Consider the following 13,637-nt stretch of genomic DNA (forward strand, 5'->3'; position numbering starts at 1 on the left):
GAACAGGGACCAACTAACCTTTCCATTTATTTCTTGAATTCAGGATCATCAGATTCCTCTACACTATGCTTTCTTAAATCACAGCACACCTATATACCTACTGATAGCCACACAATTTTTACATACTCTACAACCATGAATCATTTTTCCTGAAAGTCACAAAAAAGTATTCAGATCTTAATGAAAGATTCATAAATGTATATTACATCTAATCTTTCTTGTAAAATAAATATAACAAGAACTGCCTTAGAGGAAAAGATGTACATTTTTATAGTCTATTTTTTCCAAGAAACTATTCCTAAGAAAGCTTCCCTGGACAATTGTTATGCTGACTTTCTAGAAATTCAAGTATAGAAATTTGAAAATACTAGAGAAAATGACAAGCTTTCAAGCTATAATTTATACCACTTTGATGTATTGGAGAGAAAACTATGCTTATGTAAACTTGACCGGCACTAGAGTTTACACAATGTTTTCACTGTCTTGATTTTAGTTGATTTTGGGAAAAAACTCCACGAAGTAAATAGGGCAAGTGGTAGTGTCAACTATCATCCCATTAACAGAGGGGATAAAACTAAAGTTTCCAAAGGTAAGTGACTTCCCCAACGTCACACAGCTCATTAGTGGTGGCACTAAAAACCCTAGTACTGTCAAGTTGATTCTGACTCATAGTGATCCTGTAAGACAGAGCAGAGCTGCCCCATAGGGTTTCCAAGGCTGTAATTTTTATGGAAGCAGACTGCCACATCTTTCTCTCGCAGAGTGGCTGGTAGGTTTAAACTGCCAACCTTTTGGTTAGCAGCTGAGTGCTTTAACTACTGCTCCACCAGGGCTCTTCTGGTAGAGATAGGACTAGGAAATTAGGTCCACCAACTCCAAATCACACCTTCTCCTCTGCATGACGTGACACAGCTTCCCACTTATAAAAAAACAGGAGACAGAAACTTAGAATGCAAAACGTGTGTCAGTAAGAAAAGGAAGGTAAGTTTCCATGAACTCTCCTTAAACTTTTTCATTGAGAACACATTTATTCTGAATGCCTATGAATCACTCTTCTAACACTTTAAGCAACAACTTGACGAAAAACATGTTTTTAATAATCTTAGACTGACAGTCTTTAATGTCCTGCAACCTAGCTGTAGATGTCACAGACATGTTAAATAACCTTTAAAACTTGGCCTTTCGAGCCTAAAGAAAGTTATATGACACTGTTAAAATATTAAGCAGCCCTGAGAAATCCCCTTTTAAGCAATTTTGATGCCAAATTAGCACGTCACTGAATGTTCTTCTACAAAATACTGATTAAAAATCTCATTACTCTAAATCTCATTACTCTAGCTTTGTAGATAGCTATTTAACAGTGATCAGAGAAAATTAACACTAATGACCACTTATTAAGTGTTTATTGTCTATAAGATAAGAAGGCTGGAACATATCATTTGTCCATGGAACAATATTGTTGTTCAATCACAGCACAAAGCACTAAATCAAAATCTGACTCATGGCATATGGGTACTGCAGTATTAACCTAGCAAAGGACAAAGTTCCTTTGACTTCTCTGATAAAGTGTCCTAAGACTTTCTTTATCTTCACTTTCTCCTCAGAGAAGCCAACATTGACTTAATCTAAAAAAGTTTAAAGAGTCAAAGTGATGTTAGAGACTACACACCCTAAGTGGTCACACACCCATGGGTTAAAAAGGAGATAGCTATCATAAACCTACTCTCCAGTTTAGTGACCATTGGGCCACAGTTCAATATGCTATTGTCCTACTGGGCAGTTATTATCATTGTGGGAGGGGTGAGTAAAAGGACTGAGGGAGCTCTAGGGGAAAAGGAACTTGATTTAAGAAATCACTCCCCCACATCCAAGCCACTGACATGAGGACTTTGAAAGAATCTTCAATTTGCCCAGTGATTTCCTGGGAGGCTCTGAGGAAGGCAAAGGAACAATTGCCTCCGTAGAGCCTTGACCTTGGCTGTGGTAGCAACTGTTTCTCAATTCCACCTGGTTTTCATTTGCAAAGAACAAGTTCTTCTTCCCCCATTAGCCTGCCACCAACAAGACTGCAAATGAGTTATTCCAAGTTTGGTAATGTGGACATGGGTGAGTGTGGTGTTCACCCAGCTGTGACAGAGGACTAGAGTGGGATGAGGAGGGGAGTTATCACCTCCCAGCTCACTGATCTGGCATGGGCAGCTTGACCAAATTTAAATCACAGACTGCAGACAAGCGTCTCTCTCTGGCCCTCCACAACTCTGACACCTCTATAGAATCACTTGCCCACTCAGGCACCTCCTGGTCATCAAACCCCATAGCCTTACCCAGAAGCTTATCTCCAATAGAAGGTGTACAAAATAGATTATGGAGCTCACCTTTTGGCTTCCTCTAGGTGGCACAAATATTCATAAGCAATGTTCTGTCTTCTCCTCTCATCCATCTCCTCTGCAGAGAGTCGTTCATCATCCACAATAGCTAGAAATAGAAGAGAGCAGCAAGTTACTCCAAGGGAAGCGTTCATCAGATAAATACCTGAGACATCAACTAGAAACAACTCATATGCGGTTCAATATTGAACATTCAGAGATGGGGCACTGAAACACCAAGCAGAGAAAGAGATTTGCCTTTGAATATTGTAATATTATTTCTAGCAGAAAAAAAAAAAAAAAAGCACTACTAAAGTGTCGGTTAAACCCACTAAATAAGAGAATGAGAATGGCAATCATATTTCATAGACACTATGGCATAGGATTTGGAAAGCCTCAAATGAGTTCAAGCATGTTCTATTAGCAACAACTTTCCTTAATGAGCTTGGGGAAGTGGTCCAGTGGCTAAGCTTCGAGAGCAGTGCCTCCATGTACCATTCTGGAAATTCTGGGGTTGAATAAAGAAACTACAAAGATCTGTCTTTCCCCAGTTCTTGAGGGAAATTAAGGCCTCTCATGCAACTGGTTGCACAGTGGTTAAAGTGTTTGGCTACTAACTGAAAGGTCGGCGGTTCAAACCCACCAGCTGTTCCACGGGAGAAAGACGTGGCAATCTGTTTCCATTAAGACTTACAGCCTTGGAAACTCTATGGGGCAGTTCTACTCTGTCCTGTAGGGTCACTATGGGTAGGAATTGACTCAACAGCAATGGGTTAATGCAACCCAAAAGACTGATAAACCCTATTACAGAAATGCCAAAGTCTCTAAAATCCCCCCTCCCTATTTCTTGGCCTTTATAAGGTCTGGTCAACAGGTATTAGAAAAAAAAAAGGAATGGAGACATCAAGCCAAGTAGAGTTTTCAATCCCACACTCTTTATTTCAACACATGCTTAGTTTATAAATGTCAACACTTCAGCCCTTACTCTTCTGTAGAGAACGTAAGCTGGCCATTTCCTGATCATACTTCCTTGGCCCACAGCCTCAACATTATGTAGGTGGCTGCCTCAACTGTCACATTAGTCAACTCTTTGCTGTCTATTTACATGACAAAACTTCTTTCTCATAAAAGGACCTCTTTTCCCTCTTTAATCCTAAACTTTAATTCTGGTGGCTATAAAGTGAATTTGGTTTCTAGTTTGTTAGATTGCTCTTCTAATGAAGACAATGTGTGCGTCTAGCCTGGATATGATCACTTGGGGCAGGAGTGTCAATGTTTGCTTTTTGGTTCCCCAGCCATCAGCTCCAGTCAACCATTTTCATAAATGGGACCCCTGGTCACAAGCAGAAAAGATAAGGATGTGAAGGTCACTTATCCATTTCTAAGAAAGCTATTCCAATTCCATGCCCTAATGATGAAGAGTCAGAAACATCACCTTAGCAGACAAAACAGAATTAAGGCCAAATTTTGAATTCCTACTGGAGCAAGTACCATGCTAAACACTTGAGATCATGTCAAGAATTCATAAAGAGAGAAGAGGTTAAACTTACATCAATATAATACAAAGCAGAACATCATAAGCATGTAAACATATACTAGATGCTTATTTATTCAGCACTTACTTTGTTTCAAGGCCCTAGGCAGTATTTTCCATGCACTCTCATTTACCCTCAGGACTCTCTATAAGGCAGGTAATTTACTAAATTTTCCAGATGAGCAAACAGGCAGAGCCCATTTGCCCTAGTCCAGAAGTATTTGGATAGGATGGAGAAAACAAGAAAAGAAAGGAACAACTTTGGAAAATGCATGTTTATGGATGAGGAAGAAAAGGAACCAGCAAAGGAAGGAGAGAGGTCAGAAATGGAAGAGCATCAGGACAGGCTGGTATATAACAAAAACAGTGCCAAAAGGAACAGGTTCCCATCTATATCACCGTCTTTTTCTTCATCTCACCTCCTCACTTCCAATTTTCCACTGTGGCTCCATTTCTTAAAACAGAGAAACATCCTCCAAGACCCATAACATCAAAAAAAGTCAATAAAGATTTATATTTGTGAAAAGCATCTTTCTCTTTAATAAACTACATCTCATCTAAACTTTAGAAGACAGCTCTCAGGTTTAAGAAAAGCATAAACGCTCTCTAACAACCCAACTCTGCATCTCCACTACCAGAGTCCAGGTCTTCAACATTTCTCCCCTGGACTCTTAACAACAGAGCCCTCAAATGTTCTCCTGGCCAACACCTCTCCTCCACCCATTCTCTACCCTGACACCAGAAGCATCTTTCTAACACATAGTCCTAGTGATGTTATTCCCTTCTCAAAATCTTTGATGGCTCCCCGTTTTCGATAAAGTTCTAGAACACGTTCTCTCTTCCCCTACATTTCAGGCAGTGGCATGTTCCAGGACCACTCCACTCCCTTGCATGTTTGAGTGCTTCCACTCACGACCTTCTCTCTGCCTGGAAAACCATTCTCTCACCTTCCCTGTGTGATGCCTTTGACATCTGCTCAAGCACAATTCCAGGGATCCCAAAGTAAGAGTCATTCCACTCTTCTCAGCACTGTAGTTCTCATTCTTGTTACATCACTCATCACAGACACCCCTGGTGCAAATAAGTCACATCTCTCTCACCAAACTGGGAATTCCTTAGAGGAAAGGGCTCTGTTTTGATTCATCTTGGAATCTCCCAGAATCTTTTCAGTTTCTTGTACAGAGATAGCACTGAAATATTTGCTGAAAAAGTGTCTTCCAGTGAATCCCCACTAAATGAGATAACCATTACCCCATAATGAATATACTTTGCAAATTATGATTTTCTTATCCTGCATTTTCTTAAAAGATACCAGGCACCCCACACATCATTCATTATCTAATCCCCTATATCGCCAGTACCTTTAAGAGCTAATCCTAGTAGAGGGTATACCCCATAACTACCAATTTCTCATTTTAATCTCAGTTTAAATGTTCTGTTTCCCATTTCCAAAAGGTTATTTTTGTTTTATAGCATCTTCTGTCACACTGAAGCTTAAAAACTAAATAGACCTCCCAGTGAGTGTCCATGTGCTCATTCCACCATCCCCAACATGTAAGAAGGTGAGCACAGGGGTAACATTCAAAAGGAGGCACTCTCACCGCCTCCTTCCTTCTTAGCTGCTCTTTCCTTCTGGTTTCATCCAACCCACCTAAGAGGGGGAAGAAGTCCCAGCAGCACCCAGACTCTAGACCTCTGCCTCCACAAATCACATACGATTTTACCAGCCCAGGACAGCTGCAAAGGGCTCTCAAATTCTGACATCACCCTCTCCGAAGAAAAGATTTTACTTTATGTTTCAACTAACACACACACAAAGACGCACCACAAAGCTTTGAAGTGTAACTACAACATATTGTCACAGTTGATGGAATCCTACCTTCAAGGCTCAACTCAAAGGGTTTGGACAAAGTCTTCCCTGATTCTCCCAGCTCAAAATGCCCTCTCTCCTGGCAACTCTTGCGGCTTCTGTGTTGTTCTTATTGTGTGCCATTGAGTCGATTCCAACTCATAGAGACCCTATATGACAGGGTAGAATTGCCCCATAGAGCTTCCAAGGCTGTAATCTTTATGGGTCCCCATGCGTCTGTCAGTTTGTCATATTGTAGGGCTTGCGTGTTGCTGTGATGCTCGAAGCTATGCCACTGGTAGTCAAATACCAGCAGGGTCACTCATGGTAGACAGGAAGTACTTACTGATGAAGATCAAAAACCACAGCCTTCAGTATGGATTACACCTCAACATAAAGAAAACAAAAATCTTCACAACTGGACCAATAAGCAGCATCATGATAAATGGAGAAAAGATTGAAGTTGTCAAGGATTTCATTTTACTTGGATTCACAATCAACACCCACGGAAGCAGCAGTCAAGAAATCAAACAATGCATTTCATTGGGCAAATGTACTGCCAAAAACCTCTTTAAAGTGTTAAAAAGCAAAGATGTCACCTTAAGAACTAAGGTGCGCCTGACCCAAGCCATTGTGTTTTCAATCGCCTCATATGCATGTGAAAGCTGGACAATGAATAAGGAAGACTGAAGAAGAATTCATGCCTTTGAATTGTGGTGTTGGTGAAGAATATTGAATATACCATGGTCTACCGGAAGAACAAACAAATCTGTCTTGGAAGAAGTACAACCAGAATGCTCATTAGAAGCGAGGATAGTGAGACTTCATCTCACATACTTTGGACATGTTATCAGTTAGGGACATGTCCCTGGAGAAGGACATCATGCTCGGTAGAGTAGAAGGTCAGCAAAAAAGAGGAAGACCTTCAACAGAGATGGACTGACATAGTGGCTGCCACAATGGCTCAAGCATAACAATGACTGTGACGATGGCGCAGGACGGTGCAGTGTTTCATTCTGTTGTACACAGGGTCGCTATGAATCGAAATCGAGTCGACGGCATCCAACAACAACAACAATCCTTATGGGAGCAAATCACCAGGTCTTTTCTCCCACAGAGCAACTGGAGGGTTCGAACTGTCGACCTTTCAGTTAGCAGCTGAGCCTTAACAATGGCGCCACCAGGGCTCCTTGTGGTATCTACTGCTTTGTTCCTGGAAGACATATTTGGGTCCTAATGGTGTGCAGCACACTGCCCTGCACCGGCTGCAGACTCCATCAAAACATTAGATGGACAATCAGGAAAGAGTAATAAAAGGCTCCAAAATATCTATGTGGGGTAATTTCATTTACCTCTTTACACTGAATAAACTAAGCATAAATGCTGAGTAACATAGAAATCTTTGCACACAACCTCTGTGGCACAGGTGGATCTGCTTTTGCTGTGATTATTATGATCATTAACAGAGCAGATACAGAACCATTCCTTAGACTTTATTCAACTAAAGTTTAATCCACAGTTCTATGCACCAGGCAACAAATAAATCAGTTTTGGAGGAATTACAGCCAGTGAAAATGAGGGAAACCCTCCATGAGATGTATTGACACAGTGGCTTCAACAATGGGCTCAAACATACCAATGATTGTGAGGATGGCACAGAGCCAGGCAATGTTTCATTCTACTATACCTAAGGTCACCATGAGTCGGAGCCAACTCAACGGCAACTAATAACAACATGCACCAGGCAGAGTCCCTGGGTGGTGCAAATGACTGACGCACTCAGTTGCTAACCAAGATGTTGGAGGTTCAAGTCCACCCAGAGGCATCTCAGAAGAAAGGTCTAGAGATCTACGTCCGAAAAATCAGCCACTGAAAACCTTATGGAGCACAGTTTTACTCTCACACACACGGCGCCGCCATGAGTTGGAGTCAACTCAAAGGCAACTGTTGTTTTTGTTTTATTTCATTTTTTAATGTACCAAGCATGAGTCTAAGAACAACGGACAGGGCAAAACAAACAAAAATATTTGCCTTCATGGAGTCTCCTTTCTCACATCCCCTCTTTCCTGCCACATACCTGACCTACTGCCCTCCAACCCCACGCACTTCAACTTTCTTTCATCCAGTGGCGCCTATTATCAAAGTGTAGACCAGGTTATGAGTTTAAGAAAGTCTTAAACACATCAAAAGCAGATCTTCTGTGCTACAGAGGTTGCCTACAAATCTATTCTGTATTACTCAACATTTACTAAGAAGTAACTTCTGATAAGAGCTACTGGCATGGGTAATAATCCTGCTATTTAAAGATCCACTGTGGGGCTGATAAAATAATTCATTTAAGACATGACTTTATGGCCTATAGAGCACTTTTCCTTAGGTTATTGTGCAATTCTCACAATCACCCTGAGTCACAGGCATTATTTCTGTCTTAACAAATGAAGAACCTGAGGTCAAGCAAGGGAAAGGGACTGCCATGGTTACTCACTGGTTCAGCGGCAGAACCAGGGCTGGAATCAAGGTCTTTCAGCACCACAGCCCTTGCTTTGCCCTATGCCATGCTGCTGCTGAGATCTAAGTGAGGCTGGGAAGGGGCTTGTCACTGCCAAACCCAAGGAGTAGGGCATTTAAGTGGCTTCAGAGTCCCTTTTATTTTAAAGCTACTCGACTAACTGCCATTTCCTCTAATGTTCATTTTTATTTGCTGCTTTGAGCCCTAATAAATATGAGGACATTGTGAAGAACGCAGCTTTCTGAAGTATTCCGAAACCTGCTGCCATCGAGTCAATTCCGACTCATAGTTACCCTGTAGGACAGAGAAGAACTGCCCCATAGGGTTTCCAAGACTATAATCTTTACCGGAGCAGACTGCCACATCTTTCTCCCACAGAGTGGCTGGTGGGTTCAAACCACCAACCTTTTGGTTAGCAGCCGAGCACTTAACTACTGTACCACCAGGGCTCCTTTCTGAAATATTAGCAACTCACAAAATGCCATTTGCAATGTTAGCTAAAAGACAATATTTTATTTAACACTGGTTAAAAGGCAGTATTTTAAAACACTTACATTCTGTGGAAGCCATGCTATAGTTAAAGTAGCAGAATGAGAGTGAGTTGGCAGTAAAGGTTTTGAAATAGAACTGTAAGTTACAGGTGGAAGGAATCTTAAGGAGCCCTTTTCCAAAGAAATCCCACAAATTCAATGTAAAAATAGCCCAAGACCTTCCTCATTCATTAAAGAGTTGAAATGGTCACTGTTTAATTTCACCAACTCTCTATGTACTCCCATCACACACAGAAATACCAAGAGCACCGTATTAAAATTCATTCGTTTATTCAACAAATGTTTGAGTGTCTGCTTCATGCCAGTCTGTTGTAGGAACTGGAGACAAAGTGACAAGTGTGCAAACAAGATTCCTTATAAGGTTTTTATTATAGTTAAACAATGGAAAGTTTGGGATAATTATAGGATGCTTAAGTATTTGGGGACATCCTGGTGAGAGGGTATGCAGGAGTCACAAAAACCAGGTTTGGGAATCTGTTTTATAAAATGATATTTTTTAGGGTACGTCCCTTTAAGGAAAAGCAGAAAATTAGGAATATGATATGAATCATCAATATACAGAAATATCCATACATTTTAGCATTTTTAAGTACACACTGTTATTCTGTGTGAATCAAAATTTCTATAAGCAACCCTGAATATCCCCAGGTATGTTATTCAATTCAAATGTGTATTTGAACCATCTTCTAAGAGTTGGGAGCAGCTTTTCCCTGAGGGAGAATATCTAAGTGGATATCCACCCCTCTCAGAGTTTGAAGAATGGTTACCAGAGATGGTATATACACCCAAGGAAGACACTGGAAGGGAGAGAATTGATGAATTGATTTCAAACACCAGAACTGTGTATTTGTGGGGGGAAGGTAATACAGATAAGAGAACTCAAAGTCCACACCAAGATTTCAAGTAAGCTGATACACTGAGTAAATTTGACCCATGACTATATTCTGGCTTCATACCAGCTTCCTGAAGTCTTTCACAGCTACTTAATCTTAAGCTTTAAAAGACCACATAATCAAACTTCCCTAAACTGAGTTTTCTTTTGAAAAATAGGCAAACCTGAGGTTGAAGCTGTTAGCAATCTGATACATATTCACAGGCACTCTAAAGAATCTGAAACAATGATCAAGATGTGATTCTAACCATGTTAAAAACAAGGGAGGCTTCATCGAACCACTAAAATGATGAGTTATTGAACACAAGGACTCACATCTCATCCATCTCTATATCCCTACCAAACCAAAAAAATAATAAATAAACTGTTGCCGTCAAGTCAATTTTGACTCATAGTGACCCTATAGAACAGAGTAGAACTGCCCCATAGGGTTTCCAAGGAGTAGCTGGTGGATTCAAACTGCCGATGTTTTGGTTAGCAGCCGAGCTCTTAGCCACTGCGCCTACCAAGGGCCATGTAAACAGTAGGTGCTCAGTAAAGGCTTCTGAATGGTGTGCTCAACTTTGGGCTTCAAATAGGCAGAGACGCTTGTGTCGCTCAGAAGTTTAGCCCTACCCAGCCCTGATGGTAACACAGCAGGAATCTCAAGATACTAAGGGAAGGTGAACTTTACTTTAATTAAAGCTGCCCTCCATGCCTTTCCCAGACCTTTGTCCTCATCACTCATCCTACGAACTTTCCAAAGTTATAAACAGACACATAACTTCAGAAGATATTCAGGTTAGACAAGGCTTTAAGGGACTGTGATTACCTCCTTTAATAAGATAAAGCACCAAATCTTCAAGTTTAGCACTGGAAGGAGAATTTCCAGGCTGAGAAAGAAGGGAAATTAACATTGAGCCTACAAGTCTTATAAACAAGAGTTAGAGTCCCTGTTGGCTACCAACCTCCTTGTATTTACAACAAGATCACTAAGGCCAAGAATAGCTAAGAAGCTTGTTTGTCCTGATTATTCTGTAAAATGAGAAAATATTTCAGGCTTTATGGAAATAGATTATCTTTTCCTACAAATGTTCTTTAAATATACATGGAGTCCCTGCGTGGCACAAACGGTTAAGTGCTCGACTCCTAGCCTAAAAGCTGGCGGTTTGAACCCACCCAGAGGTGCCTCGGAAGACATGCCTGGCAAACTGCTTCCAAAAGGTCAAAGTCTTGAAAACCTTATGGAGCAGTTGTACACTGCACACATGGGGTCGCCATGAGTAAGAACTGACTCAAAGGCAACTAACAGCAAGAACATACATAGCATAAAATCTACATATGAAAGAAGGTTGTTAGATCCCAATTTCATACAAAAGGGCCCAAACTGTTTTTCCAAGAATGTAAACATCATACTTGAGCACCTTAATGCTGTCTGCTTCTACCAAGCCTGGATTTCAAAACCCAGGAAACCTTTTCTGAAGAGCAAAATTTCGTTTCTAAATCAAGATAATAAAATTAATTCTGGTCCACTGTGCAAATCTGAAAAAGAATGTTCAACTTTTTTTTTGTACTCTAGAAGCCGAAGCAGACTATGGTGATGTTAAAGTCCATACACAAAAGCCAGCCAGCCTGCAGACCTGGGGCGTCTATCTAGGACTTTGCTCAGTTTGGGAGAATTAAAGGCAACGATTCCCAAATTTGGAATTTCTTAGACAATTTTAATTTCAAAAAACATTTTGGGGACCAACCACCTCTTGTGCTACCAAGTAGGCACAGGGAAATTTCCATTTGCCAATTCTGCAACAACAGAAGGTAACTGTAAAATCTTTAGTCTAGATGAGTACCTACTATCTTAAAAGAAGAAAAAGGAGCTCAACTCACTTCTACTTGGGTATGAATTTCTTACGTTTAAGATAAAACACACACACACACACACACACACACACACACAATGACCATTGCTATCAAGTCAATTTCGAGTCATAGTGACCTTTTAGGACAGAATAGAACTGCCCCATAGGGTTTCCGAGGAACGGCTGGTGGATTCAAACTGCTGACCTTTTGGTTAGCAGCCAAACTCTTTAACCACTGCACCACCAGGGCCCAATGTTTTAGATAGTCAATGCAAAATGGCCCAAATTACTTAAAACCAATCCTAAATGATTTTCCCTTCCCTATTCTCTAAAGATAATGTTTTAAAGACATATATAGCCACCTAAACTTAAGGTAAATCTCATACGAACTAAGATATTTTACAACAGTTACGCAGGTTCGGTGGGTTTCCTCACCCATAAAATGGGAATACTGCTACCTACCCTACGAGGCTGTTGTGAGAGTATCTTTAAAAATCATATATATTTTAAATTATTTAGTAATTATTTTATAATATGATCAATTATTAAACAAGCAAGTTATAAAATATAAAATAATTTGTAGATAGAAAAGACAACAAATAAGTATATCAGCTAGTTTTTCAAGGATAATAGATTATACTAAATGTTCCCATCAATCGATGGCTTTAGCACTTTTCTCCCATATAACTTGCAAATTGAATGTATTTGAAGTTACATGAAGTGAAAAAACATATATTTATACACAATATTAATTCCACACATACATACACATCGAATATCTTTGTGTATATATATTCTTAATCATAATAATTATATGTTATGTAATTATATTCTTTATAATTAAGGGGGAAAAAGCCTAGAAGAAAATATCAAAATGTTAACAGCACCTGCTTCCGAGAAGAAAACGAGGTTATTTTCTTCCTTATCTTTTTTGATTCTTACATATTTTCCATGTATTCTATGCCAACTAACATGTATTACGTTAATATTTTTATATCACACATCCACACACACACACTGCCTTTGAGTTGATTCTGACTCATAGGGACCCTATAGGACAAAGTAGAACTGCCCCACAGGGTTTCCAAGGAGCAGCTGGTGGATTTGAACTGGCGGGCTTTTAGTTAGCAGCCGAGCTCTTAACCACTATGCCACCAGGGCTCCATATTTATATCAGAAATAATAAAAAGTTAAATTTGTTTTGAGGTTCATTTTAGAAAAATCAAATATAATGAGGAATAAGCTTTAATGCCAGGTTCACTGTGAAGGATGACTTTCATGGACACAATCGATTCATGTGAATTTCTAGAAAAGAATGACAGTCATTCAAAATGTAAGATGACTATTTAGTCAGCTTTTTTATGTAAAAAAAAAAATCACAGAAGTTCAAAGTCAGCAGAGAGGAAGTGATCAGAAGATAGCTAAACGCCATGATATTCTGTTGGAATGCCTTAACAGCCTAAGAAAAAGCTTGGGTGTGATAAATCAATGAGAAAGAACAGGTGGGGTAAAAAGTGAATGAAATAGAATGAATGGAAGGGCAACTAATCTGGAGAATGATGTGGGCTCCAACAGCCTAAGTCACATGAAACCTTCCAAGTCTGAACTAGGAAAAAGGAAGAAAAACACAGTGATGCTTGGCATGGGCAGAATTTGGCAATAGAATGAACAGGATGAAGAAGAGGGTGGTACGGGGGAAGCAAAAGGAAGTCAACATGTAGCAGCCAACTAACTCATTTTGTGACTTGAGATGGTGGAGGTGGAAACTGCATATGGCTCAGAACCAGAAAGTCACCCCAATAGGCCAATTTACATGACAAGTTTGTATACTAGAAGGGGAAAAAAAAGACATGGAAGCATCCCACTGTTCTAAGGATATACTAAGGAGGTGACTTTAAACTTACATTTGGAAGAGAATTTGACTAATAGAATCAATTAGAAGGCTATGATGTACAACAGAAGGGTATTATTAATGCAAGCATATGCTGCTTGTTAGTGAGTGTGGATTAGCACATGATCTAGGACAGTCAATTTTTTAAATATTGCCAAAAACTCAGCTCTAAAATAGATCATACTATGCAAATGGGCATATGCTGACAAT

General features: G+C 39.9%; 1 protein-coding gene across 10 annotated transcripts in view; it reads right to left on the reverse strand.

Annotated features, from left to right (window-relative positions):
* Window positions 1-13,637, reverse strand: part of IQGAP2 (IQ motif containing GTPase activating protein 2) — a 333,035-nt gene that overhangs the window by 278,632 nt on the left and 40,766 nt on the right. For all 10 annotated transcript variants that reach the window (XR_002823745.1, XM_023729491.1, XM_023729494.1 and 7 more), the window contains one exon: window positions 2,376-2,475. Coding sequence is in view for 8 of the 10 variants with exons in the window: in XM_023729491.1 (XP_023585259.1) it covers window positions 2,376-2,475 (100 nt within the window). In the remaining 2 variants the exon portion in view is untranslated. Of the gene's footprint in view, window positions 1-2,375; window positions 2,476-13,637 lie in introns of those variants that run through there.

This window comes from Trichechus manatus, unplaced genomic scaffold (genome assembly GCF_000243295.1).
Source record: "Trichechus manatus latirostris isolate Lorelei unplaced genomic scaffold, TriManLat1.0 scaffold00029, whole genome shotgun sequence".
NCBI lineage: Eukaryota > Metazoa > Chordata > Mammalia > Sirenia > Trichechidae > Trichechus > Trichechus manatus.